The sequence below is a fragment of the Neopsephotus bourkii genome, unplaced genomic scaffold (assembly GCF_033783945.1).
Source record: "Neopsephotus bourkii isolate Nb327-2 ecotype Australia unplaced genomic scaffold, CSIRO-AGI_Nbou_v1 NB_244, whole genome shotgun sequence".
NCBI classification, from domain to species: domain Eukaryota; kingdom Metazoa; phylum Chordata; class Aves; order Psittaciformes; family Psittacidae; genus Neopsephotus; species Neopsephotus bourkii.
In genome coordinates this window covers 1,179,037-1,206,750 of record NW_026900754.1, presented here as the reverse complement: position 1 = coordinate 1,206,750, position 27,714 = coordinate 1,179,037, and the positions used below count along the sequence as shown (strand labels likewise).

Here is a 27,714-nt window from a genome sequence, read left to right as displayed (position 1 = left end):
AGGTCTAACAAGTATGGAAGAGTGTGGTGGATGTGAAGAGTCTCCTCAAACATATATTCCTGCTCCTTGCTGTCCAGGATGAATTTAATTAAAAAGCTGTGAGATCTGATTCTGTTATACCACATAGCATGTTTATGCTATATGTAAATGATGATCGGTGTGAGCAGTGTAAGTATCAAGATTATAGACCTCTTGCCTGAGTTGCTGTGATGTTTTCAAAGGTTCTCTTAAATGTATTGGGAGATGAGGAACTGATGCCCTTTATCATATAGTAAGCATGGTAAACTTCATGTATTATAGCTGTCATGGAAAGTATCTCTGCTTAGATCTAGAAATTTAATTTTCAAGGCCTTATCTCTTAGAAAACATGGAGAATTTAGCATTGTGGCTCTTAGGTGTCAGTGTTTAGGCAACAGGTCTGTCTTGCTTCCCTTGGAGTATTAGGCAGCAATTTTGTATCAACCAACCAAGGTGATGAAGATGTTTAAGAGGCTAAATATGTTCACACAGCTGAGCAGTTGCTGTTACAGTCACTTAGGATGTGTTTTATTAGAGCTATTAGAATCGGTCTTGGCGTCATCAACTAGTTGATGTTAGTACTGGGGTACTTCTTTGGCATTGCAGTAGAAGTTTTTTATTTATGTTCCTTTTATCTGCCTTGATAAATTCCTTGGTTTGCTGTTGCTGAAGGCCCTCATAAGCCATGGTAATTTTATTTGGTGATGACTGTTAGAGCAAAGGCTGTATTACGAAAGAGAGGAGTGGGACCCCAAAATATTCTGTGACTGAGAAAATGTGCTTGAGCTCTGAATCTTGAAGTGAGGTTGGAAAGCAGAGATAAAAAATTGTAAGTCTGTGCTTAGTCAGTTGTTCACTGTGATATGTGGGACAGAAGGAAAGATGCTCAGGCTTTTGCCTTTCACCTTATTTATATATAATTTGCGTGCCTCTTGTGCATTTCTGCATTGCTCCAGATCTTGTGCATAGGGCATAAAAACAAGCTCTTAATTTTCTCATGTTGCTTGCTTTCTATAGTAGAATGACATGTTATACTTGGGACCAGGAAGGATGCTAACTCCTAGATAAAGGGGCAAGGGTGGAAAGGTAGTGTAGCCTCATACTGGGCACTGTCTGCTGTTTATTGTGTTGCTAGATACAGTTCTAGTTTTAAGCTTTAGCCACGGTCATGTTGAGTTATGTAACAGCAATTTTTTCCTTTGACTTGGTCTTACATGCTCGCATATTGCATTGGTCATGGCAGTGTAGCAAAGTTGGCTGGACTTGGCACACGTACAGGACTTGGTGAACAGGAGCTGTGAATTAATGGAGTGGTTGATAGCAAATACTTTAAAAAATCCGTTAGGTGTTCTGATACAGAAGATGCCTGCAGATAGTTGAATTTCCAGGAGTATTCTTGGAAGTGTGAAGGTCCATCTGCTCAAGTATGTTTTATGGTTTGAGGGTTGGTGTGAGCTCTGAGCCTCACTACAATATCATGTATCAAAATGCTAATCCTAAATCTTTAATGTCAAGAAGAGGGGAAACCCCAACCCCTAATGAAAATCCAACATTCTGTAGATGAAAAAAATGCCAGTATCTTTGTACAAATTAAATCACCCTGATAAAGCTTCTGAAGTGCACACTACTGAGTTGTAGTGTCACCTCAAGGAACACATGTAGTGCAGACATGCTTCCAGAAACTCAGTGAATTGGATTGTGTTTATATAATAGTTTAACTGTGCTATTAAGCTTCTGTGTGTATCGGATGCGTAGATATGAACATGCCTTTCAAGAGTGTTCCATGGGATTTTGGTTTTACATTGAAACATGGCCTTCTATTACTGTCTGTCGTCTGTTAGACCCTTTTTGTGACTGCCAAAATGTGCTTTCTAAAGTGGTTTATGCCTGTTAAATATTTTCACCACGCAGGCCATCTAGAAATGGTGAGATTTCTGCTGGAAGCTGGTGCAGACCAGGAACACAAGACAGATGAAATGCATACTGCTCTCATGGAGGCTTGCATGGTAAGAGATGGATGGCTTGGTCAGTGAGGCATACGTACTCTCTTTACTTCCTGAAGGACAGACACAGTGATTCCTTTTGGTTAAGAACCTAGCTATGTAATGTTTCGGTTCCTTTGATGTTAGGCCCTTTTGCAGAAGAAATTTGGGGAGGGGAGATATGTGGTTCAAAAAGTGTAATTCCCATAACAGCAAAATTTAACTTGTTCCTCTGGTAGTTAACAAAGTCGTTTAATTCTTCAGGGACATTGGCTAGAACTTGGTAATATATGAGCATTAGCAGGAGAGCTCTGCTAACCCACACTTTGAGTAGTTTCTGGATGGCCAGGACACTTAATTTTTTCCTTCAAGGGGCATAACTCAGTGCTCATTGTCCCAAAGCAGCTTCTGTAGCTTCCTTGTGTTGTTATATGTCACTTGTTCTTTGCTTTTTGCCCTTCCGATAATCACAGAGGCCTGGTTTAAAACAGACACCTTTGTGACCCTAGTTCAGAGAAATTAATGGGTTGGAGATAGACAAAAGTAAATAACAGTAGTTTATTTGAACAGAACCTTTTTTGGTTTTGCTTTGTGTAAATATGCATGTTTCTGGGTGAGCAACTTTTTCAGTTTATGATGAGAAAGTCCTTCACACAGGAATGTCCAAATTAAAAAACTTGAAGTGAAAGATTCCCAGTGGTTGTTGCAGCCCTTTCAGCAATTCTAATGTGCAAAATGTGGGCAGTGAATATGGTCATAACGTGGCTGTTAGAGGTATTTAACATACCTGTGTCTTGTGTAAGGAGTTTGTAGGCCAAGTTCTCTTTGGTGTAGGTGTTTACATTACAGGATCGTATGTGTGGCTTGTGTTATTATGGTTCACAGAACCAAGTGCACCTTGAAAGCACAGGATCAGGCTGTTGGGAAGCAGCTAGGAGATGAAAAGGCAAATTGTTAACTTCATGCTACTATGAGTACTTCCATGTTGCTGCTTTGCTCATCTAAGGCAACTAGAAGATGGCAGTGTAGATGAGAGAAGCTTTTTATGAATTCTAGTAAGATCTTGATAACAACTCTGGTTCTTGGATAAGTGTTTTGCCACAGAACACCAGGATATATGAAACTTCCCCTGGAAAAGGTTGTGTATGTGTACATTTTAACTCTGGAATGGTGTAATTGATGCTGCACTGAAGATTATTGCAGGCTTTTGTGGTGAAGAAAACTTCCCAAGTGGATAGTTTTCTGTTTGAAGTAGTTAGACTGTCTAAGTCTCGTGTATCTGCATCTTCTTAAAAGTACACAGCCTATTTGAAATCTATTTCCTACATAGTACCTGAAGTAGTAGGATTCAGTTGCTTTGGACTTTTCCTTTGGTAGTTTCTTTTGGTGATGGAGTAAATGTGCCCATTTATTCTCTTGACTTCTCCTCCAGGAATTGTTTAGCCTTTGGTACTCTCTTACGTAAATACCCTGCCATAAGTTTGTTAACCCTGCCCCATACTGAGGGATAAGCTGGCAGGATGGAAAACCTAGCAGATGTCAATTGGTGTTTTTAGAGCTAAGAACTTTTCCTGCTGGAGAAACGAAAGTGAAATAAAATGGAGCAGAATTAATCTCTGGTTTTTGACACCTTTCCCCCTCCCTTTGTGACCCTGAATTGCAGTTGTCTGTTCTGCAACATTTATGGTGGAGGATTCCCTACTGTGTAGCGTGTATGGCTGCAGCATGCTTAGGTAGGTCAGTAGTTTGTTTATGCAAACATATTCCAGATCCTTCATCTAAACATGGAAATTGCATGTAAAAGTGACAACTTGTCTCTTAGGTTTTCCTTTTACCTTCTTTAAATGGATTTCTCATGGGTTGGGGTTTTCATGTCATCATCCTGGTATAGTGACAGTGCCCATGGAGCAGTGCCACAAGCCCGTAATTAGTCTTCCCTTCCCTGAAAAAAACTAATGGTGTTAAAATCAGCCAGCGATGTATATTTGAAGAAAATAGTGACTTCAGATAGGGGAATCCTTAACTGAAACCATTATACTCACAAGAAGTCCTTAGAAAGAAAGGCATGTAGGTAAACAGGGCTTGAGCCTAGTGTTTATCTTGCTCTGAAGTCTTGACTAGATTAGCCTCATAAATATTACGGGCGCTGTTCTTGCAGGGAGTTCCCTGGTGGGTGATGATAAAATTAACATTGTTTGATGTTGCAATAGCTTTCTCATTAGGACAGGTTCTTGACAGGTCAGAAGTTTGCAGAAAAAGCTGGTACTTCATGGAGCTATGAAGCAAGTCATCTTTTCCTTGCCACACTCTTCCCCCTTTTCCCTCTGCCAACAGACTTAAAAGTCCACCAGACTTGCAGAAATCTTGAGACCCATTTTTTATTAAGACTTACTGGGCAATAGGAAGGAATCACTCTCCCTTACTTATGCAGGAAACTGTTCTGTAATAGGCGTTTTTACACTGCTGCTCAGAACTGATAGTTGAGAGAGTCTCAGTATCTTCAGTTCTGCTTCAGAGGGGGCAGCTTTCTGTAGCAGCACATAAAAATGTTCAGGCACTTAAGCCTGAAATAAAGCTTTTTTTTTTTTTTCTTTTTTTTTTTTCCTGCAGAAACAGTTTTTGCTTTTCTGTAGCAGAAGAAACTGCCTTTTCTAGAACAGCATTGAGTTTGAATATATCATAGAATCACAGAGTGGTTTGGGTTGGAAAGGTTTTTACAGCTCATCCAGTTCCAAGCCCCTGCCACAGGCAGGGACACCTTCCACTAGACCAGGTTGCTTCAAGCCTCATCCAGCCTGATCTTAAACACTTCATACATACATTTATTGTGGTTTAAGCCCATATGGTAACTGGGAACCATGCAGCTGCTTGCTCACTCACTCCCCTCCCTTCTCTCCCCCCTGCTCCCAGAGGGATGGGGAGGAGAGTCAGAAGAATGTAAACCCTATGGGTTGAGATAAGAACAGTCCAATAGCTTAAGGTATAACACAAAACTACTACTGCTGCCACTAACAGTAATAATGGTAAGGGAAATAACAAGGGGAGAGAATATAGAACTAAAAAGGTAAAGTTTAAAAAAAGAAAAAAAAAAACCCAAACAAGTGATATGCAATATAGTTGCTCATCACGGCTGATACCCGACCCGACCTGAACAGAAACGTGGGCCTTCCAGCTAACTTCCCCAGTTTGCATACTGCCCATGATGTGCTGTGGTATGGAATACCCCTTTGGCTAGTTTGGGTCAGGTGTCCTGTCTCTGCTTCCTCCCAGCTTCCCGTGTCCCTCCTCAATGGCAGAGCATGAGACTGAAAAGTTGTGGTCGGGGTAAGCATTACTTAGCAACAGCTAAAAACATTGGTGTGTTATCAGAGTTGTTCTCAGGCTAAAGTCAAAACCACAGCACTGCACCAGCTACTAAGAAGGAGAAAAATAACTTGCAGCCAAACCCAGGGCAGTATTACGCTTACGTACAAGCCAGTGAGACTGTTTAACCCTTCTCCTACCAAGTATTGGGGAAGACTTCTGACACAGAGCTTATTTATAGATAAGAGTTAACATGGGTTTAATGCAAATGAGTTGTTGGGCAATGGGACTTGCCTTGTGGGAGCAAAAAGCAGGTTTGTTTCATTTGAGCTTCCTCTTGCTGAAGTAACCTGATAGTCCACAGGGAGGTCTGAGTACCAGTTGCCTGCTGCAGTTGATGTGTAAAATATACCTGGTGCAGATGGGTCAAATTTTGTTTCTTTTTTCATTAAATCTCATAGCAGTTAAGAGTTTTCCTAGCAGTTGTAAATGAGCTTGAAGGGCACCACCCCATTGCAAAGCTGGTCAAGGCATGCATAGAATTCCTGTATGAGCTTGAATATCAGCAATGACTCTCAGGGCTGCTTGTCCCACATCAGCAACTTGGAAGCACACCTTCTCCTGCTGTTTGCTTCTTGTCATGCATCAGGGGTGAGTAGTGAGCCTGATGGTTGAATCACACTGCATTTTCCTGAGTAGAGATTCCTTACAGAGTCTTGGGAGTTTTTCCCCTTCAAACAGTGTTGTCATTTCAAGGTGAATACATCCTGGTTAATGTCCTAGATAGTTTTCTGAGAGGAAATCTTGCTCCCTTGATCTTGGAAGAAGGTAGAAAACACGTCAGAGAATTAGGTGTAAAAATGTCAGTTCTGTGGTTTGTCTGGAAAAGAACTGTTTGGGATTATGGTTTCTAGCTTGGCAAGAAATGTATTCTGCCTCTTACCAGTTACTCTGAGGTCAAGGTGTACTTACCTTGTTCAGCTACAACCTTGGGACAGGACAGCCTTGTGTTCTGGTAAGCTGCTGTTTTTTCTGTGCCATCCTCTTGTGTTTTGTGTGTCAGAACTTTTCCCATTATGGTTACTCCATGTTGGAATGATGGCAATTTCTGCATGGAGAAAACCAGCTTGGAGAGTCTGTGGTGTTGTTGGGCTGCAGTGACTGAGCCAGCCTTTGCTGCTATCTAAACAAAAGCAGGATTGAATGGCAGTTGGATATGTCATTGTCAGGCATCCAGGGTAAACATCCAGCTGAAAAGCCACTTCAAATAGTTCCTGGATTTATGGGATACTGAAAACATGATGAAGATCATACCCTCAAGTATTGGCTTTGTTTCTAAAGGAAGAAAGTAAACTAAGGAGCAAAGTTTTGGTAAAACAATTTTGACAGCATGGTAATGGTATCTGGCAAATCCTGCCAAGGGAAGGCTGTATTCAGGTGGCTCCTGTCATGTCTGAGTAATCTGACCAAAAAAAAAAAAAAGAAGTCTTAGGTTTAGCTTTTCTCTTGGAGAGAGGAAGTCCTGACTCTACTATTAAATTGAGCAGTGAAATAGTTCTGCAGGTGGCAAGAGACAAGCAGTATTACTGTGTGCCGCTTCCTTTTAAGAAAGGAAGGAAGCAAAATTGTTGACCTTAAGTCCTGTCCTCTCTTCCTATTCCTTCCCCAAAAGCTGTGAGTCTGTAACAAATACTGAGACACTAGTAGTCTGCATGGATATGAGGACAAACTGTGTTGCTTATGTGCATTGTTTTTGTAACTGAAATACACTGTATTGAACAAATAATGCAGCTGCATGTTGGATTTAAAACAAAATTCCCTCTCTTGTTGAAGTGAGGAGCATTGGCATTGAGTGACTTGTTTCATTCAGTGACTTGTTTGAAACGTAAAGGTTTTGTAGTCTTCAGGAAGAACATCAAAACCTCTTACTACATCCAAGAGAAGATAGATTTTTTTTTTTTTTTTCTTGGAGTGAAATTCTAATATTCCTTTATGTATTAGGCCACCTGTGGTGTTGGTAGCAAATTTGTTGCCAGGACCCAAGAAAAGGTAGATAACATTTCTTAGAATTTTCGTTCCTTAAGTTACTTAGTCTTCAACCAAGAGGAGTCCTGGGTGTTACAGGGTTTTGGTATTGCGCTTGTGGAGGAGGCAGGTTCCTCTTTGAGCTCCCTCTCAAGTGTTTGGGTTTTGCTTTGTTGTTTGTCTGGTGACTGCGTAGAGCTCTGGAGAAGATGAGCAATTTTACTCTTTTGACTGCCTTTTAATCTTGGTTTTTGTGAATTCCTAGGATGGCCATGTGGAAGTGGCAAGATTACTGCTTGACAGCGGAGCTCAGGTGAACATGCCTGCGGACTCTTTTGAGTCTCCATTGACTCTGGCAGCCTGTGGCGGGCATGTTGAGCTGGCAGCGTTGTTGATTGAACGTGGAGCTAACTTGGAAGAGGTCAATGATGAAGGATACACACCTCTAATGGAGGCAGCTAGAGAAGGCCATGAAGAGATGGTGGCACTGTTACTTGGTCAAGGTAACTATTTTGGGACCTTCCATGGATTGTAATTCAATAGCTGTTTGCGTGGAAATGTTCTTCAGAACAGGTTGACGTTTTTCAAACAGGCCCTGAATACTGAACGGTTTATATGGGTAACTTGCACTCTGCATGATCACCTTGGCCTATCTTGAGGTGGTGGTATTGCTGAAAAGCTGTAGAGAAGTGCTTTGAGGTGCTTGGGGGGGGTTCCAAAGTAGTTCAATGAAGTTAAAATCTTGTAGTTTGATACACTGTGACTTGAGAATAAAATTTCTCCAGTTCTAAAAATGAGAATCTATACAATAAGAAGATGCCTTGTGCATCAGGAACTGTCCTTGCTGATACTGCTTTCACTAACTGGTGTTTTGTTTGGTTTTAAGGAGCAAACATCAATGCTCAGACAGAGGAGACACAAGAAACTGCATTAACTCTGGCTTGCTGTGGAGGTTTTCTGGAGGTTGCAGATTTCCTCATTAAAGCAGGAGCAGACATTGAACTCGGTTGTTCTACTCCTTTAATGGAAGCTGCTCAAGAGGGTCATTTGGAGCTGGTCAAATATTTATTAGCTGCAGGTATGGAGTAATTTTGGTAACAGTTTTGGAGAGGCTTACTGTAACATTGAGAGAAACATCTTTACTCATGTTTTGTTACCTTCTCATCAGTTGCCGAGGTTTGTGGAAGCCTAAATAATTTACTAGTTAGACTCTTAATTTAGCTTTTGAAGATTAAGTTGATGTGAATGAACTTTTAGTTCATTTTTATTTTTTCTAATCCTAGAGGATTAAGTTCTCAGTTTCATACATGTTCAGTTGGAAGGGGGAAGTTAAAAACTTGCTGACTGATGTGGTAAAGGTTATGAAGAGACTTGCATGTTTTCTGTCGTGAATTTTGTAAAGCTTACATGGTCTTTATGATTGCTTCAGGGGCTAATGTGCATGCAACAACAGCAACAGGGGACACAGCACTGACATATGCCTGTGAAAATGGCCATACTGATGTAGCAGATGTCTTACTGCAGGCAGGTGCAGATTTGGTAAGTCATTACCTTCTTAATTAGGAAAGAAAATAAGAAATGTCTATTTCTGGTTTTGTTCTGGGTGCATTGATGAAAACTTACCGAATTTACTTATTATAGTTGTATTCAAATTATCTTCTAACCTTTTTCTTGTAATGAAGTGAGAGTTGGTGATGTTTTTCTAATGGATTTTAGGCTGTTCACTTACCTGAAAGTGTGTGGGTCAGTTACAGTACTTTGGTGATGGAGCTCTAAAGCATCGCTAAGCCATTCAGGGTGGCTCTACAGAGAAATAGGGGACTTGGTGATTCTGTCATACGCAGTACTGAACAGCATTCGGCTTTAAATTGTTGAGCTGATTATGAGTTATCTCTTGTCCCTTCAACTTTGTTCTATTCTTATGCAGCAAACAGTTGATAGTTCTGCTCCAATATAATCTATTGGTGTACTGTAATGGAATTAAGGTGACAGAAGTAAATGGATTTTTATATTTTAGGAGGCTTGTAACCAGTGTGTTAGCAAAAATCGTAGTTAAGCAGAATAGAAAACTTTGTTCAGGTCAAATCCCCCGAGTGCTTCTCGTACTGGAGTCTCAGACATGTATGAAGGTAGTTTGCAGTGCAAAAGGTAGATCTGCAAGTGCAAATGTTATGTAAATGCTACACCTGTAGTTTGTGAAACATAAAAGAGAGATCTTCCATGTCTGGTACCTTTCCATGCAAAAATCCCTAAGGCTGAATTGCATCCTTTGATCTGTGCTGCTTCTGAACTTTAAGCCTTTTTCTATCTGCTGTAGGAGCATGAATCAGAAGGTGGAAGAACTCCTCTTATGAAAGCTGCGAGAGCAGGTCACGTTTGCACTGTTCAGTTCTTGATTAGCAAAGGTAAGAGTGTGAAAGGGTTTTGGTTTTCCTGCTGTTAGAAATACTCAGGGTTAGGAGCATGTCAGTTCTAGCCTGTCTTCCTTGGATTTGTTTCAAATGCTTTAACTTACGTAGCTTATTGATTCTTAAATTAGGCATGTAATGATCACCTCTGGTTTCTGGCAAGATAGTTGAATGCTTAGAATTGATGTGGAGCTTGGAATTGCTGTTTTCTGTCTCTTAAGCTGATGCTGACAGATTTTTCTTGGACTTTCCTTGTATGGAGGAGGACTGACTTAAAACTTCCAGTGTGTTGTAAATTTCCTGTTTAGGTTGTAGAGGAAAGAAGCAAAGCTACAGTCAGTCATTTGCTAAGATACATGGATCCCTCTGTTAGATCTTAAATGTTTGATTTTGTTTCATATTTAAAAGAGGCCCAGTCCTGGCGTGGGTGGTGGCAAATTTAAAAGCAGTAGGTTCACCTGCCCTGTGATGTTCCAGACTTAGACTGTAGCTATTTGAAGAGTGAGCTTGGAATGCTAGTGCAAGTTGGGTTGCTTTTCTTTTTTGTGCTATGTTAAATAGTCTGATAATAATAATAATTGGCTGTTTATCAGCTGTAAGACTGCAGCCATGGAGAACTAAGTTTCCATTTGAACAAGAAATTTAATTTTCCCTTTTGGTGGAGGACAACCAGTTGAAGTATTTTAAAATAATTTTTCCCCCCTCTTACTTTTGAAGGAGCAAATGTGAATAGGACCACAGCTAACAATGATCATACAGTGCTGTCGCTGGCCTGTGCTGGAGGTCATTTGGCAGTTGTGGAGTTACTGCTAGCTCATGGTGCTGATCCTACACACAGATTGAAGGTTTGTTGCTCAACTGCCTTATTTTCCACTGAGGTGATGTCTCATTAATCTTAAAACTAATGAAAGCCAAACAAATTTTGTCCTTCTGTGTTCTCTACAACTGACCCAACATGCCGTGATTTTAAGAGAAGATACTAGAGCTGGTACTACATCAGCAGACATTGTGCTCATGAGCATGTTTATAAAAGTTGGAGTTACAAGGAGTGCAGGTTGATTACCAAGATGTAAAAGTTGCACTGCAGTCTTAATGTCATAATTGTGGAAGAGGAAGGAAAATTTTAACAGTTACTACAGTTTTGGGGAGTAAATAAAGCCCTTAAACTTATGTGTGGACCTGCTGCAGGTTGAATCAATGTTTATTTAAAGCAATCTTAATAGATACAGTGTCATGTCTTCCAAAATGCTTCAGTGTTGTCAGGTTTTGATGTTACTGTTCTCTAATAGTGTCATCTTTCCCTCTTCAGGATGGCTCAACTATGTTAATAGAGGCAGCAAAAGGTGGTCATACCAGTGTGGTTTGTTACCTTCTCGATTACCCAAACAACTTGCTTTCTGCTCCTCCGCCTGATGCTACGCAGCTGACCCCACCATCTCATGATTTAAATAGGGTAAGATTTGGGGCTTGCTGGCTGTGGGTTTGAGAGGATTTTTGGCCTTTCTTTTTTGCAGTTTACTCGAGTTTAGAGATAAGTTGTTACATCATTTCATGAACTACTGAACTGTACGTGAACACACTGAAAATGGCTTTGAGCTGCTGTGAAAATGCTGAAGACCTTTGAGCATTACTGTGTAGTGCTTTCAGTGTTCTTTTTGCTGCTCTAGAAGTATGATTGGAAAAAAAATCGTGAGGGGAAATAACCCAGCAAGCAAAAAGGTCTGCTTAATTAATGAGGCTCTTGAGAATTCCATTTGTAGCCCAATGTGGCATGTGTTTGCTTCACCATCTAGAGCACTGTACCATGCTGAGATAAGTAGTGTTTGACAAGTAATTTTCTAGATTAAAAATACAGAGTATATAGAAGTCAGATGATCTCAAACGGTTAACTATTGAACTTGGCATATGAAAAAATTGTATTAGGCATATGAAAAACTTGTATTAAATGTTACTAGTCACCATTAAACTCTGCTTTTCTAACAGGTTTTATTTACCTAACTAGATTAGAGTATGAGAAAAGTAATCTGTTAAGTATCCAACATTTTAGGCTCCTCGTGTACCAGTGCAGGCGCTGCCAATGGTCGTCCCACCCCAGGAGCCTGACAAACCCCCTGCTAATGTCGCCACAACCCTTCCCATCAGAAATAAAGGTCAGTCTTAGTTCTGGAGCTTATTTTCTAAATATCCTTCCAAGGTAGAAGATAGAGGGTTGCACTTGTGGCAGAGTAGTTCCTGTGAAGCGTGTTTCTGGATTCAGTCAAGGGAACTGTAAGGTTTTTTTGGTTAAAAAAAATAAATATATTTTTTCTGAGTTGCTTATCTGCCAAATACAAAGTATCAGTCTTTAACCCTGTAATCATAAAGCGTCAAGAAATCTGCCTTAAATAAATATGTTAAAATGTATTAGGCTGACATACTGGACTAATGCAAATTGTCACCCAGAAGCCTATATAAATTTGATACTGGAAGTTGTAAAAACAAATGTTAAAGTCCGTACTGTAGTTGATTTGACAACTTGTGCTTACTTAGGAGAGTAGTCTCGGAGTGGGTTTGATTAATTGGATTGAAGGCGGAATTTCTTGTGCTAGAAAACATTGAGTCTGATGTGGCTCATGTCCTGCCAGGACTAAATTTGCATCTATTTTGATATTACCATTTTGACACTTAACACTTTCTGTCCTTAAGAATTCTCTTCCAAAACCAATTTATATCAAGGATCAGCAGTAGTGCAAATACAGGCGTGCATATCATAAAAAAATTAATGCTGTGTGTACACTTGTATTGTTCTGGAAATGCAGCGAGGATGACTGGAAGAAACTGGGCACCTCCACTGACTCAGACCCTGAGTTTTTATTGCCTTTCGCCCTTCAAAATTAACTGATTGTTCCTTCTGCAACTGATACGGCAGACCATGTCAGCTGTGTTACTGTGGACTTCTTCATAAAAGATGAATTGGATGAGTCCATCGCTCATTCTTGCAGGAAGGCTGAAACATTTGCCTTGCCTGGGCAGAGAGCTGAGTTTTGACACAGGCAAAGTCATGTCTGCTAGGGGCAAAACGTAGGGGCTAAACATAACCCTGTTAGATCATGTTAACTTGTAAATGACTATCCTGGGGTCTAGTGCTGTTTGTCAACTGAGCAAAGCTGGATACCTGTAGTGAAAGGATTCAGTAATTCAAGGAAGCGTAGTGCATCCTAAAACTTACCAAGCCACTCACAAACCCAGTGGCCCAGCACAAGTCACCTGTCCCTCAAGATCTTTTTGCATCGTTTTTGCTGTGCTTTCAGGGCTGTAACCATACATTTGTGTCTTTAACACCATACCAAAAACATCACAGGCACAAAACATCAAGTAAGGAGACAGCATATCCTTTTCTTTGTTTCCATTTATCTCGTAGCACCACTTGATAGCAGCGGCTCTTGAGACAATGGCTTCATTGGGCTAAAGTCTTAACAATTGTTGGAGTAAATGTGTCCATATAGCGCAGGGTTATTTGGGATGTATGTGCAGTAATCTGTTAATTGCAATCTGACTGCTGTGTTCAAATTGCTAGTGGAAGATGAGAGTTTTCTTGGAGGGCCTTCCAGTACACGCTGACCTTCTGTGGATGCTGTGTCTTGGTGCATAACTGGCCATATAGCATCCCAGGAGTAGCTCTGTAATGAGGATGCCATTCGTATGCACTTCCATTGGTTCTGAGGGGGTTTCTTTTTCACACAGCTGCTTCTAAACAAAAGTCCAGCAGTCATTTGCCAGCAAACAACCAGGATGTACAGGGTTACATCACCAATCAGTCTCCAGAGAGCATTGTAGAAGAGGCTCAGGGCAAGTTGACAGAGCTGGAGCAGAGGATAAAAGAAGCCATAGAGAAGAATGCTCAGCTGCAGTCCCTGGAATTGGCACATGCTGACCAGCTCACCAAAGAGAAGATTGAGGAGCTGAACAAAACCAGAGAGGAACAAATTCAGAAGAAGCAAAAGATTTTGGAGGAACTGCAGAAAGTGGAGCGAGAGTTACAGCTGAAAACTCAGCAGCAGCTCAAAAAGCAGTATCTAGAGGTAAAAGCGCAAAGAATTCAGCTCCAGCAACAGCAACAGTCTTGCCAGCATCTGGGACTACTGACTCCCGTTGGGGTAGGAGACCAACTCTCAGAGGGAGACTATGCACGATTACAACAAGTGGACCCCATCTTGCTTAAAGATGATCCCCAGCAAGCTGCTGCGCAGACGGGTTTTGCACCAATTCAGCCTCTGGCGATGCCACAAGCTTTGCCTCTGGCAGCAGGTTCCTTACCTCCAGGGTCCATCGCAAATCTTACAGAACTGCAAGGTGTTATAGTTGGACAGCCAGTGTTGGGCCAAGCACAACTAGCAGGGCTGGGGCAAGGAATACTGACAGAAACACAGCAAGGGTTAATGGTAGCCAGCCCTGCTCAGACGCTCAATGACACGCTGGATGACATCATGGCAGGTGGGTTTATATTGTTACGAGCAGGTATAATATTTGCTTGACCAGTTGAGGGTATGTCCACTTCTCTGTGTATGTGTGTTTGTGTATTTCCACAAGCTCTAAACCAGGCTACATTAACCTGCTGGTCCCTTTCTTGAGAAGGGCAGAAAACTAGGTTTAACTTTTCCATTTGCAGGGTTGCCTTTTCTTTTGTTGAGCTAACTGGTGCCTGTGGGTCAGGTTGGTATGTTGGAAGTGGTGTTTACAGCTCTTCACAGTTTAGGGGGGGGATGTGCTAGGGTCTAATAGTTCCATTTCAACGAGCTTGTAGGTCAGGAACAGCATGTTGATTATACTAGTTAGTACTTTGGACTAGCTGAGAATTGACTTGGAGCACACAGAATAGTCTTTGAGCAGCTGGAGCTGCTCAAGCCTGTAATGTGTAAGAAACCTGTAGACTTGTCTCTTGAATGATAGCTTCTTGGGTAGGCCTTGAATAGTCTAGCTGTTGAAGCTTACACTTCTGTTTGGAAAAAAATGATAATCCTCTATATCTACTGAGAAAATGGCAGCTTTGCCAGTGAAAAACAAATTTAGCCTTCCCAGTGCTGTCTTAATCACTTCAGAGAATCTTTAGCCAGTGCTTTAAACCTCAAGTGGTAAAATAGAAGAATGGAATGTATTTTAAATACCACAGTAAATGCAAGGTTTTAGTGTTGCTTTCCTTTATGCCCATTTCAGTTGCACAGAGTCCCCTTTCCATGCCTCAGCAGTTGCTGAAATACTGATTTTGACTCCTTAGCTGACTACAGGATAACTGTTAGGATATATAGTACTGTAAAAATCACATCACTTGGTGAGCATTTGCTGGTGAACTGTCCTTTTTAAAAACGCTGTCTGTTTTGACAAGCCTGCTTTGTAAAGCACATTGAGATGAGGTGCATGGGCCAGAGGAAAGGCAGGTCTCCAAGTACATTTTAGGGCAGAGGTGCAGGTTGTGTGTATGCTGCAAGAGTTACTGGAGTGCAATAATGGTACAAAGTGAGTAGAAGACACACCAGTAATAGTTAAAAATATCAGGTGCTGATTGTTTAAAATACTTGGAACAACACCTTTTACATTAGGCATCTAATGAGTAACCTGCTGTTCAGGCAAATCATCATTAAAGATGACTGGAACTTATGGGAGCTACAGAGACTCTTTTCTGCTGATGTGGTGTTAGAATTAAAGTGTAGACATACAGACTAGAAGCTGTCAGTGGATGCAAAAATGGATCCAAACTGGATGCATGAAAAAGGGTATATAACTATGTCTGTCATATATTGGTAGTGAAGCTTTCTCTCACATGAAGCTGCTGGGGTACATAATACCAGCTACTCAGTTCAAGAGATGGGATAGTTACAGTTGTGGGTTACACATGCAGAGTCTGTGCAACTGTTTTAATTGTGTTTAATATATAACTTAACAAATGTCCTAACTAAAAGTTTATGTGCTTAACTGCATATAACATGTTGAGAATCTACCATTTTAGGTCATGTGGCATGTACCCAAATGCTCATGCGAGCTTTTTGGAAAGGTCAGGTACTTCAAATGTGCCGTGGAGTGTTTCTGTACTACTTAGTCCCACCTCTTAGTATGTGCATACACATGTGCAATTGGTCATGAGGTCTAAATTCACAAAACAGTAGAGTGGTTTCTGTTGGGCAAGACTGCAGGGGGGGTTCTCACCAGATCATGGTAGAGGGGAGAGAATCACCTCCCTGTATCCTCTGGCTATGTTGCTTTGGATGCACCTCAGGATGCAGTTGGCTTTTGAGTCTGTGAGTGCAGATCGTCAGGTCATGTCCAGCTTTTCATCCACTAGAACCCCCAACTCTTTCTGAGTCCCTTCATCCCCCAGCAGATTGAGCTCTGTAAAGCATTTGTGGCAAGTCTGTGAAAAGCTGTACAGATGCAATTACATATTTGCTTTTCTGTGAGGTGGCTAATTTTAGGTTCAGGGTTTTTTTTTAAGCAAGAGCAGATACAGACCTGAGTATACAACTGAAGTGCCAGCTGAATCCACACATCAGAATTCAGTGTGGAGCTGAAATAGGCTCAGTGTAACACAAAACACTTAAACAGCAGCTACATATTCTATGTCTATTCTATCAGCTTTGTTTCTTAATGGGAACCCTCTTAGAGTATTCAATGGATTAAAATCTCTGTTCCTGAGATGACTTTAGTTCCATCTCAGAGCTGCAGCTTGTAGGACCAGTTACGAAAACAAAGCTTCACCTTGACTGTGCAAGCTTTATTTAATTCTCATGTCTGTGCTTAATTAGCTGCAAACAATGAGTTTAATTTTCCCGTTTGAAACATTTGTTTAAAACAAGGCTAGGTGTGCAAGTGCTGTTGATTCAGAGGTGAATACAAGACATGAGTGTTGATGTAGAGGTCAAGTGTTGTTGATAGATCAACTCTTGGACTCTGAAGTAGGATTCCTTGCTATTAGGGAAAGAAATACATGTTCCCAGAGTGCTACAAGTTTGCCTGGAAGCACAGTGAGAGAATGTACCAAGTTGAGGAATTTGGGGTTTGGGTGGGGTGTGGTGTTCAAGGAAAGAAGTTGAAGAAATAGGAAATAATCTTTCAGGTTGATCTATGAGATCCTACCTGATCCTCCTGGAATGGATGACACAAAATAGATTTTCTCTTCACCTTCAGGTGCTGGACAAGGCCTTAGTTTGCAGTGAAGCTATTGAACAGGAGATTGCTTTGTAACTCTTGAATTAAAAAAAAAGTGTTAAATGGTGTGTTAAGGATATAAAGAATAAAATATATCTGTTTTGAACAGCAGATTTGTTTTAGGAGTAGTAACTACTTGAAGGATTATGTCCAGTAGAGGAGCCTCACAAAGGAACTTCAGGAATCTTTAAGCATTTGATAAGATAAATTCCTGGAAGCTACCTTGTGGGATGAGTCAGTTTAACTGTAACTGTCTAAATACCTAAGAAAGAATATGCTTTGAATGCAGGTTCTTCACAGAAACTCAGTACTGAAAAAAGCATCAGCATCACAGAAAATTTGCCATGTTCTGTCCCACTTGTGACCTGTGCAGGAGCCACAGGAAACTGAGAATGAAAGCTTTTATGCCCTGGTGTAACTACAGCTGATTGCTGTCAATGGTTATGTTGTTCTTGCAAATGTATGGTAAATGCATCTAAACCTTTGTCCTTGGAATGTTAAAAGACTTACATCTATTGCTAGGCAGGTGGTTTTGAGCGGGATAGACCCTGTAGCCTGCCTTTTGTACTAATATATATACATTTAAAACTGTATATATAAATGCCAATATATATAAAAATACCTAAGAATCATCACTACTGGTGTGGGATGGCTTTCAGGCTGCATCCGTAGAGCTGTTAGCTCGTAGAAGCCACACTATGTGTTTGTACTTGAATTCAGAACATAACTGGGACTCTTGTAATTCAAGGCATGTTATGCATCTGAAGTGCTCTCTATTGATTTTTAAGCATGTGTGGCAGGAATGTATCTTTTAATAACCTAAGATGCTACAGAGAAATTGGAGGCAGAGGGAAAGGAACTGGTGTGGAACAAGCCTGTTGAGTTGACTTGAAGTAAGTTGGAAAAAGCTGAGCTATCTAATACATTTCTTGTAAGGAATTTCATTTTTTCAGGCCCTCATCTTGGCTTATTGTGATGAAATGTAAACCAGTTGTTTTATACATCTGCTGTTGACCTTACAGGAGATAAGGGGTAAATTTTTTTTTTTTAAAGGCATGGCCACGATCAGACAACACTAGTAAGAAACTTAATGGTTGATATAAAAATGAAATGGGATTATAAAGGTGCTTGGTTTCTGTAACATCTTGCACTTGGTGAAAATATGAAATATTCAGGGAAGTAGCACACTTGAACAGTGTGAATGTCAGGAACATACAGGAATATGTCAGGCTTTTTCCAGACACATGGTTTGATTCAGGACATGCAGATGAGAAAAAAAACCCTTGAGTTAGTTCTCAGGTTTCTTAATTGGTCCAGTGTCCCTCCCCTGATATGAGGGCACCAGTTGTAAAACCAATGCTTCTCTTGGGCTGTTGGGCATGGGGGAGAAGGTAGTTGTGAGGATGTCCTCTTTTTATTATTGTTGAGGTTTTAAGCCCAGCCAGTAACTCGGAACCATGCAGTCACTCGCGCACTCTCCACCCCTTCTTAATACAGTGCATGGTAACAGTTATTTTTCTCCTCCTTAGTAGCTGGTGCAGTATTGTGTTATCTGCATTGTTCTGAGGCTAAAGCCAAAACAGAGCACTGCACCAGCTACTAAGAAGGAGAAAAGTAACTGTTACAGCTAAACCCAGCACAGTTGTAAGGAAAGGTAAAGCTTAGACCGCCAGAAAGAAACCAAGATGAAGAGCGGCTGTGCTCCTGATGTCAGGAAGCACAAAACTGCTTCGTACCCAAACACATGTAGAAGACTTGGACCAGAGTGGTGAAATAGAGCTTCGACTGATGTTTTCTGACAAAGAAGCTTGACCTTGTTCTGTAATGTGATGAACACTGGTAGCTGATCCCATACAAAGCTGTGTATATACTAGAATATTCTAATGGTGCACTAGCTTTGAAGACTTTGTTATCCCAGGCATGAAGTCATGATGTCTTCATGTTCAACTGCGACTTCTTGCTAACTGTTGCCATTGGTCCATTAGAGTAGATGGAGGGGCAGAGGAGAAAGATCCATGTTGACTGTCAGTGTGACTAGGTTGGATGATCAAGGCTAGTTGGTTACTCTCTTTGTTGCTCAAGGCTGTTGCAGAAAACTTTTGGCTTATTGAAAACTTTCCTGTTTTTGTTTGGACACAGTAAAGATTCTGTTCATTGCCCTCCATTATCAATCTGAACTCTGCACTGGTGATGGTGAAATCTATATAATGCCATTACCCATTAAAATTAATCTTGTCTCAGTGATGTGCTGTGGGGATATGAACTATATTTGTCTGTGAATTATTGCTGGAAGCACACTTGAAATACATTTAATATGACAGCTGTAAGTCAACATACATATTCTCTACTAGTATAAATAAAAACATATATGGGTTGTACAGTAAAGGGGTTGTTTTTTTAACCTTGTGGAAAGAGGAGGTGGGATTGGCTTTTAAACAGGTCTCTACTTTGGGGTTTTTTTGTGGGGTTTGTGGTGAGGTTTTTCCCTCCCCTGCACTGCAACACCATTGGCATGAAAACCACACTTTACCTGAATTGAGACCTTCTGAACTCCCTTGGTTTTTTTTTACTTTAGCAGGGCTCACTTTGTCTGTATGTGGATTATTTGATGATTGTGCTTTTCTCTCATCCAAGCTAAGCACACTTGCTTAATTTCCATTCTGGTTTACCATCTTTACCAGGTTCTTTTGGACTAGATGTGACAGTGAAGAATCATGATCCTTTTATCCCATTGCTGGTTTATGCTGCTTTAACTTCATTTTTGTACTTAAAGAAGGTTGATATGCTTATTTTTCAACTACTAGCTACAACCATAGATGTAAAGCAGGGAGCATGAGTTGAAACTGAGAACTCCTGAAAATTGGTCTGAAGACCAATTTGAAGCTCTGATTTTAGATTGTATCTCTAATTTACAGTTAGAATAAGGAATGAGACCAGTTTCAATTAGATGCTCCCCTGGCAGATATTTCCCTCCAGTCTTTGGTTAGTAACTCCCTTAGACCATAATCTTTCACCTTCTCTCACTATATTTTGACTTAGTTTCTGTGTTTCTTTTAATCCATACGTAGTGTGATTTGTCTTGTAACATGAGAAGAGTTTTCAGAAGACACTCTGGTATAGAGATCAAGGGAGTTTGAATTTTTATTTACTTTTAAATATAAGGTTGTGATTTTTATATTACAAGTTTTTTGAGTCTCCCAGTGATGTTTATTGGCTTCTTTTCTGCGGTTTGGTATGGGAAGTCCAGAAATTAAATTAGTAATGGATGAAAAACCTGGCAGAGGTGGAAGTACACAAATTGGTATGTTAGGATGCAATTTTTGTAGCACCTGTTAAAAAACTTATTCACACAAAATGTAGAAGGTACTTATCAGTAGCTGGCAGTTAGGGATTATTAAACCTGTCTGAAAAAAAAAAAAGGCAACTTGAAAATGAGGTTTAAGAGGCATTATGTTCATGTTCCATGAGGATACTCCCTCATCTTGTACATCTAGTGTGTACTAGATGAACACTGAGAGCGTGTGGGAAGAGCCTGTCTTTCTTTTTGCAGTTAAAGGTGCTTTTATCAACTCAACAGGAGAAGGGAACAGGAAAAACAGACGGGAACTGTAGTCCACTTTGTCCTTTGCTGATCACACTTGAGAAAGACCTGGAGAAAAGTCAGGGAGAAAAACATGAAGTTATTTTAAGGAGGGGGAAGAAAAAGAAGAGTAGGAAAATCAGATGTTTTCCTCCAAGGCTGTTTTAGACTAACGTTTCTTTGTTTTTTCAAACACTGTATGTATGAAATGAGTTTCAGGGAAATGTGGCACTCAGTGCTATTTTATGTCAATTTACTGTCACCAACTGTAAAATGGTATTAACTTTTGCTTATCTGAACAACCATGACGAAAGTTTCTGCAAAATGGCTGCTCAGAAGTGTTCACTGCTCTGGTTTCAACTAATTCTGCCATGTGAGCATCCTGACACTAGCACTTTTTTTTTTTTTGGTCTTGTTTATGGGGGCTGGGTGTGGAGGGTGAAAGCTGGACAGACACTTATATGAGTATCTTTAAACTGCTTTAAGAAAAACTGGGTAGATACCCATTGACTGGACTTGCTCTGCTGTCCTGCTTCTCAAGGTATGGAACTCCTGGTCCAATTAACTGAACTGTTGGAGGATATATATATAGATACGTGGTGGGCTTCTGGAACACGTGCCAGTCTGGTACTTCACTATTTTCTTTGCATACAATTCACTTTTTTCATAGTTGCTAAATTGAAAGAGTTAAAGTCTAAAGATTGGGTTAAATGTGTGGAAAATAATTATTTGTGGAACATTTTATAGAGAGTCCTGTCTGCCAGTGGGAGTTCTGTCCCACTGTCCACTTGTCACATTCAACTTCAGAAGTGAAGTGTTTTGCTTTTACTTTTACTGAGTGTAACTATTCTGTTCAACAGCAGTGAGTGGAAGAGCATCTGCAATGTCAAACACTCCTACCCACAGCATTGCAACTTCTGTCTCCCAACCTCAGACGCCAACTCCGAGTCCTATCATTTCTCCCTCAGCCATGCTACCTATCTACCCTGCTATAGATATCGATGCCCAGGTAAGCCCACAGTTGTCCATGTGGCATAGAGGCATGAAGCTGTTTTGCTTCTGTGACCTGAAAAATTCAGCACTAGTCACCAGCTCTGTTGTTTAATGAATTTGGTTCTAGAGATTTGCTGCTTTTAGAAAGCCTCTGTGACTCTCTGGAGACTTGCAACCTGTTTTTCTCTGTGCTCTTGCTGAAGTAAGAGAAAGTCTTTGAATGCCTGAACACTTGCATTTCTATTTCTTTGTTGTCAGAGTGCTAATGAGAAATAGCAAAGTTGTCTTCTGAAAGAAAAAAAAATATTTTTCTGGCTTGATCTAAGACATAAGAACTAAACCTGAAAACATGGCACACTTTTTCCAGTTGTGCTTGAGGTTGTTGGCCGAGTGATCACCCAGCTTGACAGAAGTAGGAAAGTATTGAAGCTGTTAACAAGAGGAAGTAATACAAGCTCTCATTTCCACTAAAGACAAGACATTTTCTTACTGCAAGTAATCATTAAAAGGGCTGCTTGATGTTGACTTGCAACTAGCTGGCCATCAAAAATCTCAAACCAGATGCATATACTAACTAGCATACATGTATGGATAGGTCTAGACTATATGTAACATGGCTGATGTGGGCAGTGTAGAGAAGAGGAAGGGTCTGAGATTGTGGAGAAAGGGAGAGAAACCTAGAAAAGCATCTTGGCTACTTAAACTGCTTGTGGCACTTGACTTGGCCTCCTGTGACCATGTCCAGGAGCTCTTGGCATAACCTGACTGGCTTTGTTAGTTGGTAGACACCAATGCAGATCAAGGTTATGGTAAGTTGCCAACTATGCTGGATCATAACAGAGTAAAGTAAAAGTAAGTTTACAGAGTAGCTAAGAAATGTGTGTGTGTTTATGGGCTTTGGGATGGTTTTGTTGTTTAGTGCTTGTTTAAGAATAGAGAAGTGTCATTTTAGTCAGTCCTTGCACTGTAAATAACAGTGCCAGGAGTTCTCCAAATTTCTCAGTTGCTCTTTCAAATAGGATGGTGGCCGTTTATATGGGTTCTGGCAACACTGAGAAATGACATGCAAGTTCCTGGGTTGCAAGTTTTTCACAGTCAGAGTCAAAGTTGATAAAGGCTCAGTTCCACTATCGTGAGCTATCTACCACTAGAAATGGTGCCTTGGAGACTATGAGTCTTAACGGAGAAAAAAGAGCTAAAGATGAATTCTTACCTTCATTATGCCATCTAATGATCCCAGTGAAGCAGTGGTGAAGAAGTTGATCTAGTTATCAAAGCACACATGAGATGTCTGTTCTTGAAGGATCTTGGTTCTTGTCAGGAATTGTTCTCATGTCAGTTCAGTTGGGAGATGTGAGAACTAAAATCCTATTACAAACTTGAACACGAGATAACTGGGAAGTAATTGGTAGACATGTCTTGCAGAAGCTTTTTATTGTCACAGGTATAGTTTTACTTGGGCTAATGTGCAATATGGAGGGGTTGTACTTGAAAAAGGGAGTGCTTACTTTCTGTATCTGATGTCTGATTCTTTTAGACTGAGAGTAATCACGACACAGCATTGACACTTGCTTGTGCTGGTGGCCATGAAGAGCTAGTACAGACCCTGCTAGAGAGAGGAGCTAATATTGAACACAGGGACAAGAAAGGTAAGTACCTCACTGTGGCAGTACAGACCCTATCCGGTATTCTAGTATTGCACCGAATAAACATGCAGTATGCATAGTCTTCATGTGAAGCTTTTGGCTTACTTTTTATGCTATGAATGTGGATTCTTCAAACATCCTTTTTCATTTCAGGGTTTACTCCACTTATTTTGGCTGCCACAGCTGGCCACGTGGGTGTTGTTGAAATCTTACTGGATAATGGAGCTGACATTGAAGCCCAGTCTGAGAGAACCAAGGACACTCCCTTGTCTTTGGCTTGCTCAGGAGGGAGACAAGAGGTGAAGTAAAACTTAAGTCTTCAAAAGGCTTGTGTAGATCACAGGTTCTGTTCAGTGTACTGAAGCAGTCTGCAAGAAAAGTTACAGTAACTTAATTCACCATTCTGTTTCAGGATGGTCTGCTTTAAAAGGATGCAGAGCTTCACATTGTCCAAGTTTTAGATTGCAGCATGTCTTTAGAGATAGTTTTTCTCTGTTTCTAAGCTGGCCTGGTGCTGTGCAGATGACCTCATGAGTGTAATCATCATCAGCTTGTTACAGGTCTCTTACCAGCATAGTTAAATGTAGATGCGAAAGTGAATGTGAGGAGTGTTCCGATTGAGAAGCTGGAGTTAGGCATGAATCAGATTTCTGTAGGAGCTAAGAAAACTATGAGTGTAGAAAACTAATGGATCCTGTAATAAGGCATAGGATATTGGAATACTGCAGATGACTCCAGTGTGTCTCACTAAAACCACAAAAATTGTTTCTCAAATGATTGAGCAACAGTAAATGTAGGGGTAAAAATCTGTATTGTGACTAAATCAAAATGCAGATTTTTTTTTTTCTTTTAACTAATGGGTGCTACATATCTGAAGTGTATAATTCTGTTAATGCTTGTACTATTTGGCTTGCAAAAGCCACAGTGGAAGCTGTATAATCTGGTGCAGAGTCACCTTCCTCTGTGGCCATCTGGAAATTAATGAGGTTGGAGACATCTCTCCTGCTTCTGCAGATTGTCTGAACAGTATGATACTGTTGTATTTAAAAGGTGGTTGCTTCCCTTGACAAAACCTTACTGAAAACTTGAAGCTCTTCTGGCCTGCTTTTAGTGCCATCCAGAAGCTTTTAGGCACGGGGGGAATGAGTTACAATGAGAATCCCATGCTCCCCAGGGAAGGGAGAGGCATCCCTTTTAGTAACTACCTGCGATAATCTACATGCTTCTTGATGTGGTGTATACAGAGAATGTAAGATACAGAAGCATTGTGGAGCAGCCAGGATAGAACTGCTTTCTTGGTTTCTCCACAGCTTTGGTTTGAGGATGTTTTTAACCTGATAGTGAGCATTGAGAGGACAAAACAATGTTCAAACGGAATTTAGTTTTGGCAGTCATAAAAGTTGGCTGAAATACTCATAAAAAAAATACAAATTTCTTCCTGCTGTTACAACATTAGGTATGAATGGTCTAAGCATGCTAATGGGTGACCAAGATGGATTTTTTTAAAGGAAGTTTTACAGTGGCTTGGGGAAACAGTGTTGCAGCCTCGTTGTTCATTCGTGGAGCTCAAGAGTATAGGGAAGCAACAGAGTAAAATAGTTTTCAGACTGTTGGAAGATGTCAGTGGTGTATTTAGGCTTCAGAAAACATTTGCCCTGGGACGGATGTGCAAATCTGGGAGAAAACCAGATGTTATGTTTTACAATGCTGCAGGTGGTGGAGTTGCTGCTAGCTCGAGGGGCAAACAAGGAGCACAGGAATGTTTCTGATTATACACCTTTAAGCCTCGCTGCATCGGGTGGCTACGTGAACATTATCAAGATCCTGCTAAATGCTGGGGCAGAAATAAATTCCAGGCAAGTTCCCTTTTCACCCCTTCTCTCATGGCTTTTGTAGTGGTTTTGCCCTTTTCAGAGGGTTTCCTTGAAAACTGTGGAGCAAAATCTCATTATTCTTACCTGGTCACAACCAGTATATTGTTTAATTTATGGTAGGCTTCTTTTAAGTTGGAAATGAAAGGTTTTGACTCACTTTTAACTTCCATCTCCCTCTGCATTTTTTTAACTTCTTTCCTATACCATATAATCGGTCATCTTTTGTTAAAGATAAAAAGACTTTCATCTTACTCTGGTTGGCCAGCTGGGTTGAACTTATTTCAGGGTTAGATCAAGGGTGTGTTTTATCCCATTGGTTTCCCTCTGTAGCTTAAGGAAACCCTTTGCTGTGTGTATGAATGTATGTAAAGCTTGTGCACTCAGTGTGAGCTAGAAAATTGCCCTGTGCTGCGCAAGTCAAATGAAAGGTTCAAGCAAAACTTATGTACCTCATGAGAGATGCCTTTAAACTTAAAGCAATTAAAAGCTAATGTGTAGTATCTCCAAACACAAGTACTTGTCCTAAGCAGTGCCACCACGGAGAACCTCTTGTGATTTCAGTAATAATTGCTATGTAGCTGAAGTTTTGCTGTTCGGTAAGTACTCTGCCTTCACTAGCTCTCTTAGTCATTTTAGAAACGTGACTAGTATTTTATAGAGCTTTTCGGTTTTCCTTCCTTCTCTTCCAGAACTGGTAGTAAATTGGGCATTTCTCCCTTAATGCTGGCGGCTATGAACGGACACACTGCTGCTGTCAAGCTGTTACTGGACATGGGCTCTGATATAAATGCCCAGATAGAGACTAATAGGAACACAGCCCTGACTCTGGCTTGTTTCCAGGGGAGAACTGAAGTGGTTAGTCTGCTGCTTGATAGAAAAGCTAATGTGGAACATAGAGCTAAGGTAAGGAGCAAATGGCTGAATAAGTCTCCAAAAATAGATGCTTCAAAGTCATCACTTCTCTGGGATTATCTGATTTTCTTTGCCTTTTGTGCAGGTTGACTTCTAGGTCATTTGGAACCATATATTGTAAAGAAAATCATGGCTGTATTAATGTATTTAAGGGCTAGTATTTTAGTGGTTCATCAAAAATAAGTATTTCTTCTGAAGCCTTAATTAATTTTCAGGTGCTTACAAACATGAGAGTAATCCACTAACTTTAAAAAAAAAAAAAAAGAGAAGGCTTCAGTGTATTCAAAAATAGGTAACAATTGGAGTCTGTACACCAGAGCTAGAATTATGTTGCTGGAAGCTGAAGTAAATCCTGGCTGTCATGTGATCACCCAGCTAATTGTATATTTTTCTTGCTTGCTTGTCTAAGACTGGTCTCACACCATTAATGGAAGCAGCTTCTGGTGGATATGCAGAAGTGGGCAGAGTTCTGCTAGACAAAGGTGCAGATGTAAATGCTCCTCCAGTACCGTCTTCAAGAGATACAGCTTTAACTATTGCAGCAGACAAAGGGCACTACAAATTCTGTGAGCTCCTCATTAGCAGGTACTGTATTTGCAAGTGTGCTGCTTGTAGAAAAACATCTGTAATATGGCCTTAGACTAATCTTCCACAATATATAATACTCTTTTCCATTACATGCTAGAGGGTAAGAAATGGGAAAGGCTCTCTGTGTGTTGACCATTAATATATATTTTTATCCATCAGAAGTTATCTGTTCCCTTTGGTGTTAGAGTGCTTTGCCCAAATGGACTAATTAATTTTTTTCTGTCTCACTAAATCATGAATGTTAGAAATAAACAATTTCTTGTGAAGTTTACAGATATAGTAATCATAATCATGACACAGAGCTATTAGAGATGGTAACATAAAGTCCTTAAACAACTCAAGATGTGCACAAAGCATACATCGTAATGTTTTGGTTTTGTTTTTTTTTTTCCTAGCTTGATCATGAAGCATATTGAGTGTAATTATGTTTCCTGAGCAGCTTTAGAGTATTAAAAGTACTTTTTAGGCTGAGGCTTTTGACAGCATCAGATGAAACAAAAACAATTCTGGGAGCTGAAGCACTCTGTGGGTGCATATGCTTGATGTAAAAATGAGCACTGAGTTTTACCCTGTTGTTCTTGTGTTCCTTGTCCAGTTTACCAGTCCAGTTGATACAAGAAATGGAAGTCTGGTCCAGAGTTTTGATTGAGAGTCTTTGTTTTTGTAGAGGAGCTCACATTGATGTGCGTAACAAGAAGGGGAACACTCCACTGTGGCTGGCAGCCAACGGAGGGCATCTAGATGTTGTCCAGCTGCTAGTTCAGGCTGGAGCTGATGTGGATGCTGCTGATAACAGGAAGATAACTCCTCTCATGGCAGCCTTTCGAAAGGTAGAAAGTTCAGTTTTGGTCTCACCCTGTGTTGTCTGAATCATCCCTATACAGTTGTTATAAATAGAATGTAGCTGACAGGAACTGCATCTTTAAAAGTACATCAAATAATTTGAATTTTTGGCTTTGAATCCCCCAAAATAGGTTTATGTGTCAGTAGTGGAACATAGGTGTTAAAGTTGACTAGAAATTTGCTTTGTAGGTTGGTTCTTCTGTGTCTGTTGAGAGGTGAAATTGCAGTGTTTTTGTGCAGAAGCGGGGGAATATATGATGAAACTGAGGGGAAATTGAACTGGCGTCTTATGCAAGAGAGAATGAGTTCTTTTGTCAAAAACCCTGTGGCTTAGCCTGATTTAGCTCTAGAGACAAATGTTGT

The 27,714-nt window shown here is 40.5% G+C and overlaps 1 protein-coding gene across 5 annotated transcripts in view; it reads left to right on the top strand.

Annotated features, from left to right (window-relative positions):
• The window catches only part of ANKRD17 (ankyrin repeat domain 17), an 87,854-nt gene that overhangs the window by 45,896 nt on the left and 14,244 nt on the right, over positions 1 to 27,714 (top strand). For 3 of the 5 annotated variants that reach the window (XM_061345829.1, XM_061345832.1, XM_061345831.1), the window contains exons 7-22: positions 1,930 to 2,024; positions 7,594 to 7,831; positions 8,215 to 8,406; positions 8,758 to 8,867; positions 9,646 to 9,733; positions 10,454 to 10,581; positions 11,046 to 11,189; positions 11,784 to 11,886; positions 13,460 to 14,209; positions 21,356 to 21,504; positions 23,026 to 23,137; positions 23,288 to 23,433; positions 24,848 to 24,990; positions 25,698 to 25,911; positions 26,330 to 26,505; positions 27,176 to 27,338. In XM_061345829.1, the coding sequence (XP_061201813.1) occupies positions 1,930 to 2,024; positions 7,594 to 7,831; positions 8,215 to 8,406; positions 8,758 to 8,867; positions 9,646 to 9,733; positions 10,454 to 10,581; positions 11,046 to 11,189; positions 11,784 to 11,886; positions 13,460 to 14,209; positions 21,356 to 21,504; positions 23,026 to 23,137; positions 23,288 to 23,433; positions 24,848 to 24,990; positions 25,698 to 25,911; positions 26,330 to 26,505; positions 27,176 to 27,338 (2,951 nt within the window). The remainder of the gene's footprint in view (positions 1 to 1,929; positions 2,025 to 7,593; positions 7,832 to 8,214; positions 8,407 to 8,757; positions 8,868 to 9,645; positions 9,734 to 10,453; positions 10,582 to 11,045; positions 11,190 to 11,783; positions 11,887 to 13,459; positions 14,210 to 21,355; positions 21,505 to 23,025; positions 23,138 to 23,287; positions 23,434 to 24,847; positions 24,991 to 25,697; positions 25,912 to 26,329; positions 26,506 to 27,175; positions 27,339 to 27,714) is intronic. The other 2 variants (XM_061345830.1, XM_061345833.1) reach the window with 2 other exon arrangements.